The following is a 21,638-nucleotide window of genomic DNA, read 5'->3' as shown; positions in this document are numbered from 1 at the left end:
CTATCAAAACCACTTCCTGACCAAAATCATGGCAGAATAGTACAGAACTGTGACAGCAACAATACTTCCTTGCCTTCTCTGGGTTTACCACTAGCCTTTTCATACAGATACAGCATCATTTTCTATGTCACAAACATTTTTTAATGCAAATTAGAGAAGACCACAGCAAAACGTACAATCAATTCAAGCAGATAACTTCATTTTATCCCACTAACTGCAGCTTCACGAATCGTCGTCTAAATCTACATTCCAGCCACAAACATTTTTCAACCACATACAATTTCTTGGGACAGTCAGCTCCACTGTTGTACAGTAAAAATTTATATGTAGCCATATAGAAATAATATGAATTTCTCAGAAAAAGATAAAATCACAATGAATGGAATACAATTCATGACATTTTTTTCAAGTTCTCAAGGTTCTTATATGAATGAACAAATTGAATCTAGCATTGTGGAATCTCCTTGAACCAGGGGAAATACAATCAAGCTGAGAAAAGAGAAGTCGGTCAGTTTAGATTTATTAAGTTAATGCAGAAAACATGAGATATGATGAGAAAAACAAGGGAGAGTGGATGTACATTTTCATGAGAAAAACAGTGTGAACTATTTAATCTTTATCAGATGCATTTTTTTCTTTGTTCTTGAGGGCAAAATACTAATTGAACACAAGTTTTGTCCGAGTGCAGATTAATTTTAATTTAGTCCAGATCATGGGGAGGTTTGCACAACATGCAGCAGTAACTTCACTGTTCATTTGTTTTCAAACCAGCTGAAATTATGTACTTTTAGGTGGGTGGGTGAAGGATGGTGGGGGAAGAGGAGGAATGACATCCTCATACAAGCATGACACATACATGTGTACAAAACTGAATTGTATCATCATAACTGATTTCTTTTTCTTATTTTGAGCTTATACCTATAGAGAAACTAATCTAGGATTCACCAAGAACAGAAAATTCTCCAAAAACAGATCATAGAATCCCTACAGTGCAGAATGAGGCTATTTGGCCCATTGAGTCTGCATCGACGACAATCCCACCCAGGTCCCGCCCTATCCCCGTAACCCCACATATTTACCCTCCTCATCCCCGTGACATTAAGGGGCAATTTATCACGGCCAATCAACCTAACCTGCACATTTTTGGACTGTGGGAGGAAACCAGAGCACCTGGAGGAAACCCTGCAGACACGGGGAGAATGTGCAAACTCCACGCAGTCACCCGAGGCCGGAATTGAACCCGGGTCCCTGGTGTTTGAGGCAGCAGTGCTAACCACTGTGCCACCATGCCGCCCCTGGCAGCAGCTACCATCTTTTTATGGACGCAGGGCCAAAATGTCCACACTTCATAGTGTTCAAGGCTAACTTGGTCCAGTGCAATTTGATGTTCTCAAATTATTTATACCAAGATAATTCAGATATGCATAACTGATCAACATTCATTTGGTAAACGGAAAACTATTGTTTGATAGCAGATGGCTAAAACAATGCATCCAATAGCAATTCAATTCCAAACTACAACACTCATTATCTGAAGTACTTAAGGAAAAGTAAGAATCTCTGCTACGTAAATATAAAACTAAGCTATCCTAAGTACAGTTTATAACAGGCAGTTTCATTTACTCATTCTTGGCCACATCACATATTGCACCTTCACAATTAAATATTCAGTTTCTAGTCAAGATATTTGTCCTTTATACAAGAGGAATGGAACCTTACCTTTTTCTTCTGTCCTTGAAGAAACAGAGTCAGTTTTGTCGGAATGGATCTTTTTAACTTCAAGTTTCTTCTCAGCTGGTGGTGGTTCAGGTTTTGAAGCTGAAAGATGCAACATTTCATATCGTGTTTTTTTCCCCCTTTCAGACTTCTTCAGTAATTAAATGTTATTAACATTTAACAGCAGACATTTTAACTGTATGGTCTCTGAGCAGTTAAGCACCAATTTCCTGTGTTTTACCTATATACACACATTGGCCAATAAAAATGAGGAGGCGGGATTTTAAAAAGTAAATGAAGTGAGCTCGAAACATGAACCATTTATTCCATTGTCATGTTCAAAATGTAAATCAGAAGAATTTCACTATCTATAATGAAAGAGAATTAACATCCTCTCAATGTCAGAAAAGGATAGTCCTCCTTTACAATCATTAAGCACATAAAAGGTTGTAACTTTCTTGGAGTGCCGCTCTGTACTCACTAAGCTGTGCCAAATATCTTGTGTGCCCATTTTGCACGACCTTCCTGACTCAGGCTGGGTGAGATCCTGAGAGTGCAGCTCTTCATGAGGCCCAACTTTGAAGTCTAACAGAATCTGAGTGAAACAGGACATCTCTATTTTTAAAAATTGCATTAGCAGGAGCAAAGCAGCCAGGTTTAAAGGTCCAATTGAAATTGAGGCGCCAGAGAGAAGGTAAGTGGATAGAATTTGAACGGAGGGGGTCATCGAGGGGTCCAGCCCAGTCGGGGGGGTTGGGGATGAGAGTCCAGCTCATTGGTCAGGTGGGAAGGGGTCCTATGAGGGTGGGAGGAATCCCATGGTGGGGGAGTTGGAAGTTGCACAGAAGTTAGAAGAGGTTTTTTTGGATGGTTCACAGCATAGTGCAATTGCCCAGGACTTCTAGACAATTGTCATGCAAATATTTACCTGGGACCTTGTGAGAGCAATTCCCCAGCGCATCTTTGTTGCATCCACCAAATCCTGGGAAGCCCAATCTGTTGAACTGCTTTTGATTTAATTTGGATGTGTTTTTAAGTGAACTCAAATGTTCAACTCAAACCAAAATAAGATTTCCAATGCTACTATTCAGACTCTCTCAATTAAATGGGTAATGTTATGTAGACACTGAAATCAGTGATGCAGAGTATGTAAACCAGTAATCAAAGTTAATGATCCTGATTACCTTTGCAGTTTAACATTTCTTTAATGACTGAGTTTCAAGCTCTGTTGAATGAAGTAGTTAATTCACTCGACTTGGCATTTTTTCCACATGTATACCTCCAGGTGCTGACCCATTTTAACAATATTTTGTCAAATCATATTTAACAAATGGATTCCAAGTACAGATACTGAAGTGAGATTTGCAGATAGATGTTTGATTTTTATTTTAAAATTGCAAATTACACAACAATTTAGCCATAATTTTTTAATACAACTTATTTTGCACTAATAAATATATATTTTCTTTGATGGAGACCAGTGCATATTTACAAACGGTCATTTTATATGTCCATCTGTCTGCTTACTGAATAGAGGTACATTGGTTCAAGCCACTTTAAGAATAGCAGATAGGAAGAGGAAAGCAGAGGTGATATCACACATCATATCAAGAAAGGGAATAGAAATGACCCTGGTAATTATAGGCCGGTTAGTCTTACTTCGGTGGTTGGTAAATTGATGGAAAAGGTCCTTAGGGATGGGATTTATGACCATTTAGAAAGATGCGGATTAATCCGGGATAGTCAGCACGGATTCGTGAAGGGCAAGTCGTGCCTCACAAATTTGATTGAATTTTTTGAGGTGGTAACTAAGTGTGTTGATGAAGGTAGGGCAGTTGATGTCATATACATGGATTTTAGTAAGGCGTTTGATAAGGTCCCCCATGGTCGGCTTATGATGAAAGTAAGGAGGTGTGGGATAGAGGGAAAGTTGGCCGATTGGATAGGTAACTGGCTATCTGATCGAAGACAGAGGGTGGTGGTGGATGGAAAGTTTTCGGACTGGAGGCAGGTTGCTAGCGGAGTGCCACAGGGATCAGTGCTTGGTCCTCTGCTCTTTGTGATTTTTATTAATGACTTAGAGGAGGGGGCTGAAGGGTGGATCAGTAAATTTGCTGATGACACCAAGATTGGTGGAGTAGTGGATGAGGTGGAGGGCTGTTGTAGGCTGCAAAGAGAAAGATAGGATGCAAAGCTGGGCTGAAAAATGGCAAATGGAGTTTAACCCTGATAAATGTGAGGTGATTCATTTTGGTAGGACTAATTTAAAATGTGGATTACACGGTCAAAGGTAGGGTTCTGAAGACTGTGGAGGAACAGAGAGATCTTGGGTCCATATCCACAGATCTCTAAAGGTTGCCACTCAAGTGGATAGAGCTGTGAAGAAGGCCTATAGAGTGTGTTAGCTATTATTAACAGGGGGTTGGAGTTTAAGAGCCGTGGGGTTATGCTGCAACTGTACAGGACCTTGGTGAGACCACATTTGGAATATTGTGTGCAGTTCTGGTCACCTCACTATAAGAAGGATGTGGAAGCGCTGGAAAGAGTGCAGAGGAGATTTACCAGGATGTTGCCTGGTTTGGAGGGTAGGTCTTATGAGGAAAGGTTGAGGGAGCTAGGGCTGTTCTCTCTGGAGCGGAGGAGGCTGAGGGGAGACTTAATAGAGGTTTATAAAATGATGAAGGGGATAGATAGAGTGAACGTTCAAAGACTCTTTCCTCGGGTGGATGGAGCTATTACAAGGGGGCATAACTATAGGATTCATGGTGGGAGATATAGGAAGGATATCAGAGGTAGGTTCTTTACGCAGAGAGTGGTTGGGGTGTGGAATGGACTGCCTGCAGTGATAGTGGAGTCAGACACTTTAGGAACATTTAAGCGGTTATTGGATAGGCACATGGAGCACACCAGGATGATAGGGAGTGGGATAGCTTGATCTTGGTTTCAGATAAAGCTCGGCACAACATCGTGGGCCGAAGGGCCTGTTCTGTGCTGTACTGTTCTATGTAACATGGCCTGTGGTGTTTTGTTCTCTTTATCAAAATAACTATGTGGTAAAGAATCACAACAGAAAAAAAGTGCACCCTCGCATTAGATTGTAATGATGAAAGAAGGTAGCACCATTATCCATACTTTATTTCTTAAGTTAATTCTCAGTAACCAATCATGTAGTTCTATTACATAAAGATCACCATATTTAAGTTCAGTAGTATTGTAAAAAATACCATTTCAAACCATTGATTTATACATATTTGGCCAAAAGGGAGATAATTGTAATCTCCCTGGACGACTCCGTATATTCAAATATTGTTACATGGTAATGCAGAACATCATAGGTTTGCAATGAAATTTGCCACTGTACTGAGTGGGCAATGCTCGATCGTGCTATTTTGAGGAGATCGCATGCTTTCCTTTGATCTTGAATGCTCTCCTTTTCTCAGCAAAGCTATGACAAAAAATGTTTCTTGAAATTTGACTGTTAGCGGCCTTCACTGAAGTAGCCCCCTTCACCTCGGATTCAGAAGGTTGTGGGTTTTTCGTACGATGAGGGGTTGGGTATTGGGGGAGGGTGCAGTTCTGCAGTATTCCAGTCAATGTTTATCCGTCAACCTAGGTTCTAAATAGATCATCTGGACCTTAATTTATTGTTGTTGGAGAGGCCTTGTGACTGGCCTGTTTCCCTATATGCTATGTGTTGTGACAAGTACTTTGGCCAAGAAACATTTTTGGATGAACCAAGATCAAGAATCACAAAATTCTTTGTTTTCCCTTTAGAAATGTGTTTTCTAAATCTTACGGAACTATAAATAGGTTTTTTATGCCCCTTCTCACACCCTCATCATGTACCCATGATTTGCTATTCTTAGGTGAATTTAACAGCAAATTGCTTTAATGCATACCATGTGAGACATATATTATAACGGACAGTTTCAACTGTGCAATATTTCAACAGTTGGTGAGTATAACATACCTTGGACTTTTGTCGGTGGCAGTGGCTTTTTAGGTTTCTGTGAACAGAAAAAAAAATCTGGAGCTTAAACATAGCCAAGAAGGTATGTAGCACAAATCCATAAACTGTCATTCAGAGACTTCACCCCTCTGAACTTATCAGCTATTATACTAAATTGACACAATGCTGTCTTAGGCAAAACTTGTCCGTCAGGTTTTCTTGTGAAAAGGTAAATCATGGAACATAGCCAACTTAAAAAATGGCTGCAGATGTAAAAATCTGACACTTTGAAGACAGGCTAGAAAAAGCCTATCGAAGGCATAAAAGTCAAATCCGAATGATCTGATCAGTTTTATTCCTTGTAGTATCAAGTACATTCTGGGATGCATTTCTCATTGATCAATAACAAGATCAAGTTTTCATGAAACATGGAACAAAATTCATTTCCAAGACAAATAAAACTAAAGATGCTCCCCTGAACCACCATTCATAGATTTTAAATTATCTGTGCAGTTTATATCATTGCACGCAAATAGTCGTTTAAACAGCTAACTGTCAAACTGTCATTTCAAATTCAAGCCAGGAAAGTTAACTTGGATTGATCAAGGCATTGCTATAATGAATGAACCAGGGAAAGTCTGGCTGGTCCCCAAGCTTTTGTTTAGTTAGAAATGGTGCAATGCACCGACATTCTCCTCTAGTCTGCAAGGACAGGGCCAAATGTGTGAATATTTGTGGCTTCCAGGATGCGTACACTGTAAGCCCGACTGACAACCTTGAATTGGTTTCCAGTGTAATTCTTAGCAGAATCAGGATTGTTTAGCCAGTGATGTCCAATCGCGGAATCACATCTGATGTTGGACACCATGGGGGGAGTTTTCTCATCCCAAATGTCACAGGAATCTTAGTGGACAGACCATGCAAAGGTTCATTGACCTTGGACGGGATTTACTGTTTTTGGGGTGAGCGTGGACGAAAAATCCCGCCCTGTGTTTGAGTTTTTCAAGCATAGGCTGATTGGGTATGATCAGTACTTTTCCTCTTGCGAACACTAAAGGGACATGCTGTTTGACACAATCCACCAGTCATTGGGGAATACAGCCTACATATCTGGTATCACATCGACACTGAAATTCATACACCAAATTACTCTTCTGTTTGATGGATGGAATGTCTTTTTGACTTGATGGCAGCATCTCGTTAGCAGAGGATATTACATGTTGCTACTGCATAGTAACAGTGTGCAAAAGTTAACTTCACAAGTTTTGTAAATCTTTTGAGACACTTTACACTTCCAGGGTAGTCTGGGCTAACTGGACACTGTTCAGGGCTAAATGTGGGGGCTTTAGGCCTATTTGTGGGTTTGTGCGATATACCATGTGCAGTGATAGATCGCAATAGCCCTTAATTCCACTGGATGGCTTCTATGTACCCCATTTCAGCATCAAGCTTGCAGAATGAGCAAATGGCTTGGGCCCAATTTACAAGGTTGTCAATAAGGCCAATCTTCTAGCAAGTGGACTTGTAGGAGCTCCAATATACACATTGGGTAATGTAGTATATGCATTTCAGTGCTGGTGTGATGCCAGATATGTAGACCATGGGTGGGATTTAATGGCCTTGCTCAGGCGAGGCCAGAAATTCCCACCCGAGGTCAACGGAGATTTCCGTTGTCAGACCCTCACTCACTCCGAATCCATGGAGGGCGAGATGGCAGAGCTCCAACATCAACCATCACACCTCTTCAGCTGTTCACAACAGGAAAAAGTATTGCCCAAGAAGTATTGTCCAAAAGTTTTGCAAAACTCAAAACTGTGTCCAACATTAGATGTGATTGCTAAACAATCCTGGTTGTGCTAAGAATTACACTGAAAACCAATTTTGGACTCGCAGTGTGGCTCGCTTACGCATGCCCAAAATCTCAAATATTCACACATATGGGCCTTTCCTTCACACTAGAAGGAGCACATCCATGCATGTATTACACCTTTTCCAACACAAAAGCTTGGGGATTGACATTTCCCGGTTTAATCCCCGTGGCAAAGCCATGACCTAAGGTTTCAATTTGAAACAGCAGCTTGGCAGTTAACAGTTCTCTGCTGCGTTCTCCATAACCATGCACCTACTAATCAGAATCCAGGTTTTCCGTATTGTCAAACTTAAAAACATTTGTCTACAATGGTCACAGCATGTGAAGTCAGGAGCCAGGTAAAAGAATGAAGTAAAGATGGCAAGAAAACAGGAGAGGGGAAGGAGTTTCTCAAACTTGAAGAAAGCAAACAGAGAAGCAGTCTGACACCACTGTTGTTCACAACAGACTTAAGTTATGCGGACTCTGGAATTTGAAGTATATTGTCAGAATTTGTAGATGATAGCTTTAAATAATAATTAAGTAGCAGCAGGACATTTGGAAAATGACAATACAACGAAGCAGAGTCATCACGACTTTATGAAAGGGAAACAATGTTTGATGAATACTTTGAGGATGGAGCAAGCAGGATGGATAAAAGGAACTGGTAAATGCAGTGCATATGGGTTTCCAAAATGCATTTGATAAGGTGCCACATAAAAAGTTACTGCACAATGTAATATCTCATGGCATTGGGGATAATATATTAGCGTGGATAGAGGATTGGCTAACAGGAAACAGAGTGTCCGGTCTTTTACAATTGGCAGATCAGGGCGCCACAGGGATCCCTGGTCCCTCAACTATTTATAATCTAAATTAATGACTTAGACGAAGGCATCAAGTATATTGTAACCAATTTTGCTGATGATACAAAGTTGGTTGAAAAGGAAGGTATGAGGAGGAGGCAAAGAGTCTGTGAAGGGTCGTAGATAAGTTAAATGAGTGGAAACTTACTTGAGAGATAAACTTGCATTGGAAGCAATTCAGAGAAAGTTCACTAGGCTGATTCCTGGGATCAAAAGGAAATGTTGAGAAGGTTTGATCTACATTCATTGGATCTTACAGGAATGATAGGTGATCTTATTGAAACATCTAACATTCTGAGAGGGCTTCACAGATTGACGTTGAGAGGATGTTTTTTTTTAAAACTCCGATGTTGCCCTCTTTTTAGGTCAAACCAAATAAACAAACTCAGATTAAGTCAGGACAAAGTAAGAGGGTGGTATCTAGAACAAGGGTGCAGAGTTTCAAAATAAGAGCTTCCATGGTGATGGCGTGGAGTATTTTTCTCAGAGTTGTGATTCTCTGGAATAGTCTACCTCAGACAGCAGTGAAGGCTGGGCCACTGAATATATTCGAATGATTTAGATAGAGGTTTGATCGACATGAGTGTCAAGGATTATTGGAGGCAAGCAGGAAAGAGAATCTAAGACCATCACCAGATTAGACATGATCCTATTGAATGGTGGAGCAGACTCAAAGAGCGTCTACTTTCTATGTTCTTACATAATATGAAGCATAGCACTTATATACAGGAAGATATAAATAGGTTTGTGGAATAGACGAGTGACAATTGAAATTAAATACAGCAAAATGTAAGATGGATCATCATCTGGACGAATGAGGAGCCACTGGAGGCTAAGAAACAAAGAGGTAGAAGAGCAGAGAGACCCGGGATATATTACAGATATATTATTTACAACGCAGCAACATAAATTAATGATGTCATAAACAGTATTAATAACTGGGGGCATTTCTGGGAAAAAATTGAAAGAACAGGGAGGCAATAATGAAAGGACTCATTATCAATCCATCCTCTGTTACTCTGGTGTAGAATACTGTAAGGGAATATTTATGTCCCCAGCTGAAATACAGACCTTGCATTATCAGTATATTGCAACATATTTTCAATCGAAATTAATTTCCCTACATTTTCTTCAATGTTGGTGTTCAAGGTACATTCAAAGCCACATGTTTCATAAGCAAGTTAATGAAACATACCAGACCAATGTAACTTGGTACTTTGCTTCAATCATACTCAATTTTGTACAAGATACACATAATGGGCCCTATTTTACCAGACTTGAAACTGGAAATGTTTCAGATCCGACTTTTAGACCTATTCTCCGGCACCCCCAGACGCGCACTTCCTGAAAAAATAGCAGCGATTCTGAATCGCACAGCAGAAGCCTGTGGGCGGGGCTTAACGCATCCGAAACGATGCAGCTCCGAATGGCGCCACCAGCTGCTCATGCGCAGTAAAAAAGATAGAAAAACGCTCCCCTGCTACATCCCTCCTGGGCCGGATAATGCCTCCCCCGGCCCCCACACACAAACATTAATGACCCCCTTATTCCCCCCGCAATGTAGGCCAAAACAGCCCCCCCTGTCCCCCTCCTCCACCGGTCACATGCAGAGTGGCAGAAACCCCCCTCTCCCCGCCACCATCGATCTGAGTCAGAGAGCCATTGGAAGCTCGGAACTTATCTCCTCAGAAGCTGGAGTGCCCAAATCGGACCTTTGCGGACCATGCCTATTTCGTGCCAAATTTGGACAGGCGAACGCGGTGGTAAAGGGGGAAGTGCTGGTAAGTTTGGGAGAACAACCCATTAAGTCAATTTAAATGCATGCAAATGCATTTAAATTTACATCGTGCCCGTTTTGGGTGTGGTCTTGACGGTGGCCATTTTCAGCCCTTGGTAAAGGGGCAAACAGGCGTGGAGGCGGGCGGGGATCACGCTATTCATCTCATGCCCGACTTTACCAAGTTTTCACGCCCAAAATCGGGCACAACTTGATGGTAAAATTGGGCCCAATGTATCTAGCAATAGAGGAAAAATATCACCGAAAGTGATGTGTATGTGATGAGGATAGAGGCAAAGGATTCTGCGTGCGTGAAGATAGGCTCAGATGGAGGAGACTTGATGTCATCTTTTCAAAATTCCAATCTAATCATCTTTCTGCTAAAAGATTATCTGAACTTCAAATCCTTTGCTCTTTGTGGTGCATTTATGTGCAAAGATTGGCTACTAAATTTGCCCACGTAAGAGTGACCTACTTCTCATAAACACTCAATGGTTGTAAATCACTTTGGGTGTCCTGAGATTGCAATAAGATACTACTTGTTCTTTCTTTCCCCTATAGTATCTAGTTTCTAAAATGTTTTAATAACTTGGCAATAACCAAGTTTCCTTGTAACGCGTCTCAGTTGTTAATGACCCCGAGGCAAAGTATTTCTGATGTTCTCTAAATTAATCAATTACAACTCTGAACTTGTCTTTCCCTACTAATCACAGCAACAATATTAAACTTAATCACAATCCACCTCTGTGCAACAGAACATGTTGCTTGCAAATCAAAATGCAAATCTTTTGCATTTACCATGTCTTATCTATATCGGAAACCAACATCCTGGGCAGGGTTTTTCCTCACTCTCCATGGCCTCTTTGACCGCAGCAGGAGGCGGCGTGCCACTTGCTGGCAAATGGATCCTATTGTCCTGCCGTTGTCAACAGAGTTACCCATTGAGCGCACCCCTTGCTGCCGTGAAACCCGTGGCGGGGCCGTAAGATCCAGCCGGTGTGAATGGCAGCAAGATTTCAGCACCTGACTGGTGATTCTGAAAAATACATCCCATCTTTCTAACCAGATAACTAATGAATGGTAGGTATATATTATTGATCATACAGGCAGCTGGCTCAGTGTTGTGGGAGAGACAAGAAAGAGAAACTTGAGAAAACTGGGAATAATACACAGGGGTATGTTTCACTTAAGCAATCTTTTCTTCAAAATTAAGCACAAAAACATTCACCCATGGGGCAAAACCACTACCCTACCAAAGTAGTCACCATGTTTAATGAAGAACCCAAAATAGCTTTCTACACTAATATAATTTGTCTTAGAGCATTAAATCAGCAGAAACATGAAATAAAATTTGATTTAATTTACATCATTTGTAAGTTTGCTTTCTTTCTCTGCATTCTGTAATCGTGTGGGCCAGAACCAATGTTCGCTCTAGGCTGTATGACTGTGCAGCAGATCTTATGCAGGCCATGCTCATGTCAGCCCCTTCAAATTATTTTAAATTAAATGATTTGCACAGTTTTGCAAAAAAGGGAGCTGTACTCAAACAAATCACTTGCTCTGTGCAACAGAAAAATAAACTAGAGGGTGCATTGATTAGAAGGATTTTTAAAAAATGTTTTACACGTAAATCACTGACAAAAACTGTGTGCAATTTTTAAGATATCAGTGCAAGGAACCACTCATGATTAATACTCTACTGCCCCAGACCATTTGCCCAGTGCTACAGTAAAATGCAAGACAGATCTTCTTTCAGGTTCATTGGAAAGGAAATTAAATATTGCTTCCATGCCTCCCCCCATCCCCCCCGTATTTCCTCCTGAGCTAGTACATCACTCATTTGCAACAAATAATTTCAATACGTGTTTTAGAATAAAGCTGTGTTTTAAGCTTTGAGGTGCTTCAATAGCTAACTCATTTAAAATACTCCTTGAAACACCTCAGAACCAATTTATTAAATTCAGGTCGAAACATTCTACAATTTGTTTCTCTCTGCAGGTGACTTACATCATCAAGCTCAGGTTTTGGATGTAATTTTATAGAAGGCTTGGGAGCAGCAATAACCTGTATATAAAGAAAGAATGAAGTTTTAGTCGCAGTATTATGCAGTAATATCTTGCAGGACACAGCGCAAAATAGTTTTTTTTTTAAAAACAGTTTGAAAGAAAGAAGAATGTAACTAATCTACAATTAGTAAGAAATCTCACAACACTGGTGCATGGACAGATCCAAAAGCTTGTGATTCCAGATAAACCTGTTGGACTTTAACCTGGTGTTGTGAGACTTCTTACTGTGCCCACCCCAGTCCAACACCGGCATCTCCACATCAATCTACAATTAGCCTTGGGAATAAATGGGAAAAGTCAGAAATTGACTGTTTTGCAAAAACACAATTTCTAAATAGTGATTTTTTAATTGCTTCAGGAGCAAACAAAGGACAACTGCGACCCACAAAATGGTGAGAAAATTATTGGATGCAAGTACTTCTGCCCTCCCACTGAACCCAGATCGTAGTATTAGCAGCATGTTTGTTAAGCACTTGCTTGAACATCATGCAAACAGATTTTACTTTTATTCCTGAATTAAAAGCTCAGGATTCGGAGAAAAAAAATCCGGTTTCAGCACAATCAGGGGGCAACTTTGTACATCACAGTCACACTAAAGTCATTAGAATCCTACCTGCATCTGCACTGTATTCCTATCTACTTTATCCATCTGCTTCCCCCTCGTTGCTCGAATCACTCCCTTTCCTCAACACAATACTGGTGACCGCCCCCCCCCCCACCCCCCATGCCCCCCCCACCCCCCATGCCCCCCCCCACCCCCCATGCCCCCCCCCCCACCCCCCATGCCCCCCGCCCCTCTCGTGTATCTTCCCCTGACTCAATTCATCTCCAAGTTCTCAAAAATTGGTCATTACTTTTACTTTGACAAATGACAAACTCCCACTCTGGTTCATAAATCTTCCTCCTGTTCCCACCACTAAAAAGTGAGCAAATGCTATTACAAAAGAATAAAAACACAACAGTAAAGTTAACTCCTGTTAATGAACAAAACTGTTTCAGGACAGACGCTTTTGCTTGAAATTTTGTACATCCTTAGCACAAGCATACCTACCTCCCTTTCAGTTTCTGAAACTACGACCACAAAGTTGTCTGGGAAGACCCCTTGCTTGCCATTTAGTTCTCCTCGCCACCATCCCTTATCACCTGTATCCTAGAAAGGAATAAAAATGAGAGAATCTTCAACCTTTAAGAATTTTTTAAAAAGCATTTGCCAATTTGTGTTATGCAACTTTTATTAAAAGCAACAAGCTACTGCCATTTGAGTGACAGGTAAAAGTAAAACACTGCAGATACTGGAAACCTGAAATGAAAACAAAGCGTTGGAAAACTCAGCAGGTCTGGCAGCATCTTTGGAGTGAAACAGCCAATGTTGTGTCCAATATGCCTCTTCTTTAGAACCTGTTTGCTACCAGACCTGCTGAGTTTTTCTAACTTTCTATTTTTTATTAATATTTAAGGTCAGCGTACGGAAACAAATCTAAAAACAATTAAACGGCCATCTTAAAGCCTATTTTCAATACCACAGCACTTCCACATATATGCTTTCCTTCCTACAGATTACATATCTGAGATCCCAACAAAAAAATATTCTGGCAGAATGATCACCATTACAATTTACCATTTATAAGTCAGTAACAAAATATGGCCTCAGGATGAATTATTTTGATGTACATTGATTAGCTACCAAGCAGCATGGAAGCATAGCTCAGCAGATGCAGTAGCTCAGACTTTGCTCAATCTATGTATTAAGGCTGGTCTCCCCAGTCAACCTAAACAGTCAATTGATGCTTGTGTAAGGGGAAAAAGTCTCTGTTGAGACAATTATTACATCCACAAGGTTCACGCGATTTGGAAGTGTCTTTAATTTAGGATATAATGGAGGTGTGGAGGGGGTCATGTGACCTGTCCTGAATCATGTTGACAACAAGCCCAGCTATTAAAGAATAATTGGGGCCAACTAGACTTTTACTGGGACGGTGCAGGTATTCACACCTGCAAACAATGACCAGTGCAGCTTTGCTGACTGTCATTAGACTGTTTGCCTCCTAAGACCCAGGAGGGTATTAGGAATATCAGGTTTTGTAAATAGTTATATTTTAATGTCTATTCAATTCCAAAATATAATGGAATGGGGATTCTAGAAGATAGCTAATTAGCATTTCTACATAGGTACAGGGCCATGTGATTCACATTGCCATTGAGGTGGGCTTTGAGAAGGAAAAAGTCTACAGGAAGTTATTGTAGGATCATGTTGAAATTGTCCTAAGTATTGCAGAATCTCACAGAAAGGATTGCAAGTGTCCCAGAAAAAGCAAGGCAGCAGAGAGTTGGAGGCAACAAGTCTCTATTGCTCACCATGCTAAACATGGGTCAAAACTCATGCTTGGATTGGAGAAACCAGGGTGGTAAGGGTTTAAAAAAAGCTGGATTATTCACGTAGCTTTTGAAAGAGAGAGGATCTCCAGGGTAAGCCACACCATGAAAGTAGTTGAAGGATTCAAAATTATCCAGCTGGAAAAGGAAAAAGGAGCCAAGATTAATTTTGGACTTGTTCCTGGATATTAGCTGATGTCCATTCCTTCTTAAGGGATGAAGTAAATACGACTGTAGAGGGAGATTTTCATTCAATTTAATGTTACATCGGAAATCTTTTCTTTAGTCTAGAGTACAAGTTCCCGAATAAAATAATGTCTAGTCAATGTTGCATTTAGTTTGTATGTTAAAGTAAAAGTCTTAAAACTTTGCTGCGTGATCCTTTCTGTCATTTGCTGGAAGTTCAAAGTATGGTAACATACAGGTATGGTAACATTATCCAAATAACGTGGAGACATAAATTAAGGGTAAGTCAACTATTCATACGGGATGCTGTTAATCCTCAAGTAATGAAGAATTTTGCAGAAATGATTAGAAACTGATTGATTTTTTTTGCATCCTAGGGAAAGCTTACCTTATTTATCAGTAGAATACGATCTCCTTCCTTAAAGCTAAGTTCATCGAGATTAGTTGCTTCGTATGAAAAAACTGCTTTGCAATATTCCTTAGCTGAAATGAACATGAACTGCATAAGATCAAAATAAATAATGAACTATATTACAAATGGCTTAACTAATTCTCGTGTGATTTAAAAGATACAAGCTTAATGAAGAAAATACATGTTCAGTCCCAGCATTTGGAAATGGACATCAGTAAATGATTGATGAATCAGCAGCTAAGTTTTTGTTTACATTTTTGGCACAGATTGCAACAAAAAAGTCACCTGTCTTGATCGAGCTAATTTTTGCATGACTGGCCAGAACCAACAGCCAAGCAACATTTCCATTATTATGGCCACAGGTAACTCATTCATAAGAACATAAGAAATAGGAGCAGGAGTAGGCCATCTAGCCCCTCGAGCCTGCCCCGCCATTCAATATCATGGCTGATCTGAAGTGGATCAGTTCCACTTACCCGCCTGATCCCTATAACCCCCAATTCCCTTACCGATCAGGAATACATCTATCCGTGATTTAAACATATTCAACGAGGTAGCCTCCACCACTTCAGTGGGCAGAGAATTCCAGAGATTCACCACCCTCTGAGAGAAGACGTTCCTCCTCAACTCTGTCCTAAACTGACCCCCCTTTATTTTGAGGCTGTGCCCTCTAGTTCTAGTTTCCTTTCTAAGTGGAAAGAATCTCTCCACCTCTACCCTATCCAGCCCCTTCATTATCTTACAGGTCTCTATAAGATCCCCCCTCAGCCTTCTAAATTCCAACGAATACAAACCCAATCTGCTCAGTCTCTCCTCATAATCAACACCCCTCATCTCCGGTATCAACCTGGTGAACCTTCTCTGCACTCCCTCCAAGGCCAATATATCCTTCCGCAAATAAGGGGACCAATACTGCACACAGTATTCCAGCTGCAGCCTCACCAGTGCCCTGTACAGATGCAGCAAGACATCTCTGCTTTTATATTCTATCCCCCTTGCGATAAAGGCCAACATTCCATTCGCCTTCTTGATCACCTGTTGCACCTGCAGACTGGGTTTTTGCGTCTCATGCACAAGGACCCCCAGGTCCCTCTGCACAGTAGCTTTCACAATAGCTTGCACAATACTTTCAGTATTTGAAAGTAGTCTGATCTTGTTTCTTCAGAAGGAACTCTTCAAAATGCAGCTAATGAAAATACAACAAAACTTACTCCAACTTAGAAATCAAAGAAAGCGTTGAATAAAGAAACATCATTACTCCAAACTTGGGGCCTCGCCCTGTGCCACTCCAAGCACTCCATAACTCTACATAGTTCCTTATTAATAGTGAATCAGCTGACTATTACATCACTCTGTAATTGGTTCCATGATTTACTGAATCAGCTGACTCTTACATCTTGTTCCCATTGGTCACATTACATCCAATATTAAGTTGTCACCAGTTAGACTCTAACAATCTGAATGGTAACAGAATTGATTAATTTAAATACATATCTTCAGGAGACCCTTTCCAAACTTCTCATTCAAGAATACACCAACACTATATTCAAAAGTGACATCATGAATGCTACTTCGCCAAATTTCCATTGAATATATCAGAATGATATCCAAAGAGGCCACTGCTCGAGAGATGAGAAAAGGACAATATAGCTCGAATTACTACAGTCCACTTGGTTCAAATTTAAGTTCTGTATGCTCCTTTCTGATATATTTTTCCAGTATGTGTTACTTAAGCTTCCCCATGGTCATACTTGAAAGCTCCTGAGATTGTGACCCATCCCTTTCCTTCCCCAGCACTGCTGCCCTCTGTTACTTAATAAACATGGTACCTACATAGGTACAGGGCCATGTCTACAATTTACTGAACAAAATATACTTTCTAAGCGCTAGATAAATAAACATCGGCGTGCAAAAGATAAAGCTGAAGTATTTGCCATCATCTTCAGCCAGAAGTGTTGAACAGATAATCCACTTCAGCTTCCTCTCCAATTGTCCAGTATCTCACATGCCATTCTTCAGCAATTCAATTCATTCTATGTGATATCAAGAAAAGGCTGAATTTGCAGAATACAGCATATGCTATTGACACTAACCACATGCCTACTGTAGTCATGAAGGCTTGTGTGTCAGCACTAGCCAATCTGTTCCAGTAGAACTATAAAAATGCCTTATACACAACAATGTGGAAAATTGTCTAATTATGGCCAGAATATGAAAAGGAAAAACCCAACCCGGCTAATTACCGCCCTGTCAGCCTACTCTTGATCATCAAATTGATGGAAGACATTGGTAACAGTGCTATGAAGTGGCATTTCCTCAGCAACAACCTGCACACTGATGCTTAGTTTGCATTCCACTCAGTTGCAGACCTCATTACAGCCTTGGTCCAAACAGAGCTGAATTAGAGAGATGAGGTGAGAGTGCCGGTCTTTTACATCAGGGCAACATTTAACCAAGTGTGGCATGATAGAGCTCAAAAGTGAAATCAATGGGAATCAGAGCAAAAACTCTCTACTAGTTGGTGTCATACCTATCACAAAGGATGATGATTGTGGTTTTTGGAGGCTAATCATCCCAATGCCAGTAAATCACTGAAGGAGTTCCTCAGGGCCCTGACATTTTCAGCTGCTCCATCCCACCTTTCAACATAAGGAGAGAAATGAGTCTGTTTGCTATGATTGCACACTATTCATCTCCTTAGATACAAAAGCTTTATTTCTTGCTTGCAGCAAGATATGGACAACATTCAGACTTGGACTTGATCAAAAGACCATAAGACATAGGAGCAGAATTAGGCCCACTCGGCCCATCGAATCTGCTCCACCATTTAATCATGGCTGATATTTTTCTCATCCCCATTCTCCTGCCTTTGCCCCATAACCTCTGATCCCCTTATTAATCAAGAACCTATCTATCTCTGTGTTAAAGGCACTCAATGACCTGGCCTCCACAGCCTTCTGTGGCAAAGAGTTCCACAAATTCACCACTCTCTGGCTGAAGAAATTCCTCCTCACCTCTGTTTTAAAGGACCATCCCTTTCGTCTGAAGTTGTGCCCTCTGGTTCTAGTTTTTCCTTCTAGTGGAAACATCCTCTCCATGTCCACTCTATCCAGGTCTCGCAGTATCCTGAAAGTTTCAATAAGATTCACCCTCATCCTTCTGAACTCCAATGAGTACAGGCCCAGAGTCCTCAACCATTCCTCATATGACAAGCTCTTCATTCCAGGGATCATTTTTGTGAACCTCCTCTGGACCCTTTCCAAGGCCAGCACATCCTTCCTTAGATACGGGGCCCAAAACTGCTCACAATATTCCAAATAGGGTCTGACCAGAGCCTTATACAGCCTCAGAAGTACATCCCTGCTCTTGTATTCTAGCCCTCTCTACAGGAATGCTAACATTGCATTTGCCTTCCTAACTGCCAACTGAACCTGCACATTAACCTTGAGAATCTTGAACAAGGATTCCCTTTGTGCTTTTGATTTCCTAAGCATTCCCCCATTTAGAAAATAGTCTATGCCTCCATTCCTCCTTCCAAAGTGCCTCACACTTTTCCACATTGTATTCCATCTGCCACTTCTCCTAGCCTGTCCAAGTCCTTTTGCAGCCCCCCTGCTTCCTCAATACTACCTGTCCCTCTACATATCATTGTATCACCTGCAAACTTAGCAACAGTGATATGGGGCCCTAAACTGCTCACAATACTCCAAATGGGGTCTGATAATCGATAAGTAATAGAAATCATAGAAATGGCAAGCAATGATCATTAGAAACATGAGAAAATCTAACCATCTCCCCTTGGCATTCAATTGTTTAAGCATTGCTGAAGCCCCCAAAATCAACTCCAGTAGGAACACCATTAATCAGAAAATTACCTTGCTCAAACTAGATAAACACTGTGGCTACATGAGTACATCACAGATTGGGGTGACTCATCTCCTGACTCCTCAAAATCAATCCACCATCTACAAGGCACAAGTCAAGACTGTGATGCAATACTCTTCAATTGCCTGGATGAGTGCAGCTTCAGTGACACTCACCAACCTTAAACATTTATTCTCTCCACCTGCAACAGAGATGACAGTGTAAGACTGTATAAGATGCTTTGCAGCAACTTGCTGAACCCTCCTCTGGCAGAACCTACCAAACCCATGACTTGTACAAATCTGGAAGGACAACGGCAGCAGACACAAGGGAACACCGCCATCAGCAGGCTCCCATTCAAACTGCACGCTATGCTGATTTAGAACGATGTCACAATTCCTTCACTGTTGCTGGGTCAAAAACCCTGGAACTCCCTTCCTAACAGTACTGTGGGTGTACCTACACCACATGGACTGCAGATGTTTAAGAAGCAGCTCACCACCACCTTCTCAAGAAGAATTAGGTAAGGGAAACAAATGATGGCCAGACCAGCGAGGCCAATATCCCATCAAAAAAATACCAACTTCATCCAAGGTCCAAAGTCTGGAATTTAGTGTCCTCGGCATATTCCTTCCATTCATTTTATTTATTCAAATCAGTATGCAATCTAGTTGAAACATTTCATCTTTTCTGTCTCTCTCCTGGAACTTTTTCATTCAACGTTTCGTGAGAAGTATCAAATTTAAGTAAAATTTTTTTAAAATCCATTATTGGCATATGATGTCCATCAAGGGCTGCACGGTGGCACAGTGGTTAGCACTGCTGTCTCACAGCGCCAGGAACCCGGGTTCAATCCCAGCCTCGGGTAGCTGTTTGGATTTTACACATTCTCCCAGTGTCTGTGTGGGTTTCCTTCGGGTGCTCCGGTTTCCTCCCACAGTCCAAAGATGTGCGGGTTAGGTTGATTGGCCATTCTAAATTGCACCTTCATGACAAGGGGATTAGCAGGGTAAATATGTGGGGTTACAGGGATGGGGCCTGGGTGGGATTGTTGTTGTCAGTGCAGGCTCGCTGGGCCAAATGGCCTCCTTCTGCACTGTAGGGATTCTATGATACTTAAGTAGATTACTGGTTGCAGAATCTGCGTTATACCCTGTGGTGTCATATTCTTCAATTTGCAAAATGCATTATGATATATTCTCCATGCTCCAAATTTTAATGATTGCCAAGATTCATTCTTTTGATTAGAGACATTATAATTAATGTAGTGTGAGCCATCTGCTCAAACAGGAATATTCCCAAAGCTATGTTACTGAGCACAAAATCAATTTAAATTACAGAATTCTTCCATGAAAATAAGCAAGATTTTGAAGTTCAAATCATGCAAAAAGCAGAGGCCAATATCTCAAGTATATGGTTTCCGGTCATTCTGCTATTTTCAGAATGGAGATGCAATTACAACCAAATGGCACATTCCAAGTGGAGCATTGTGTCTTTTCAGCACCTAACTCTGCCCCCTAAGCATTAACTTGTCCTGCTTATTGGAAATCACAGCTGCACCACCTAAACCCAGGACAAAACATCAGGTCTGTGGGTTTCTAAAAGACAGGTCAGATTAAAATAAATAGTTGGGTACAGTTTCATTCGCAAATTGTTATTTTTTGCAATAGACAACAAAATTAATTCAAAGCATAACTAAGCATGAAAGAAAGCACACCTAACAAGTCATATTATACATAGATTGAGAGATAGAAAAAGCATTCAATGTTAACAGCAGCAATTCCATTCAAAAGACTTCACTGATTACTCATCCACCACAGCAAATTAACTAGGAATGTATGAACTGTGATTATTGCACACTTTTGCATAATGTAAAGTAACAGGTCAAGTAGTGGTTAAGTAATGCCAAGATTACACATTCTCTATTTCATGCTGTAATGTGTTACATACATGTGACTAGCTTACCACGGACTGAACCAACTTTTTTGAAGCCTGCAAAATACTTACTGCCTTTCTTTTGGAGCTGACAATACCTACGGAAGAACCAGGAAAACATGTCATCTGGTTCAGTATTTATGCCTTTAGGACTAGAAATTGCTTTGGGAGGAGGAAATATTGAATATTCTTCTGCAATAGCTCAACCTGATTGACTGCATTTTGAGGGAAGTGTTGGCATCTGATCTTTAATTGCAAATGACGACTTGGATTTATCGAAGCTTTTCAACATCAATTCTATCTAATCTGAAGAAGCAAGCTGTGAAACTGCTCACTTCAACCAGAGGGCAGTAGAACCATGTTGATATTTAAAGCAGAATTAATCGTTTTGGTCCATCATACAAAAGCATTTCAAATATCCAAAACCTTTGCATTATACTGAGTTAAGCAATTTTTAGCATTAACAACACTAGATATCTTCTTTATTTACACCAATTTTCCACTACCTATTCATATTTCTGATGAACTTGTCAAACAGTTGGGTTATCCAACCACCACTGACAAAGATGAAGCACTGGTATCTAAAAATAAATTGGTAGGAAACAATTTTATATAGCACCTATAAAAGATCTCAGGATGCTTCTC

General features: G+C 40.7%; 1 protein-coding gene across 4 annotated transcripts in view; it reads right to left on the bottom strand.

The window, feature by feature from the left end:
- Positions 1-21,638, bottom strand: part of cd2ap (CD2-associated protein) — a 234,441-nt gene that overhangs the window by 57,913 nt on the left and 154,890 nt on the right. For all 4 annotated transcript variants that reach the window (XM_078212880.1, XM_078212882.1, XM_078212883.1 and 1 more), the window contains 5 exons: positions 15,171-15,265; positions 13,275-13,373; positions 12,165-12,221; positions 5,687-5,723; positions 1,720-1,818 (listed from right to left, as the gene is read on the bottom strand). In XM_078212880.1, coding sequence (XP_078069006.1) covers positions 1,720-1,818; positions 5,687-5,723; positions 12,165-12,221; positions 13,275-13,373; positions 15,171-15,265 — 387 coding nt within the window. The remainder of the gene's footprint in view (positions 1-1,719; positions 1,819-5,686; positions 5,724-12,164; positions 12,222-13,274; positions 13,374-15,170; positions 15,266-21,638) is intronic.

This window comes from Mustelus asterias, chromosome 5 (assembly GCF_964213995.1).
Source record: "Mustelus asterias chromosome 5, sMusAst1.hap1.1, whole genome shotgun sequence".
NCBI classification, from domain to species: Eukaryota; Metazoa; Chordata; class Chondrichthyes; order Carcharhiniformes; family Triakidae; genus Mustelus; species Mustelus asterias.
Note: the sequence above shows the minus strand (reverse complement) of the source record. Positions and strands in the feature narration are given on the sequence as shown.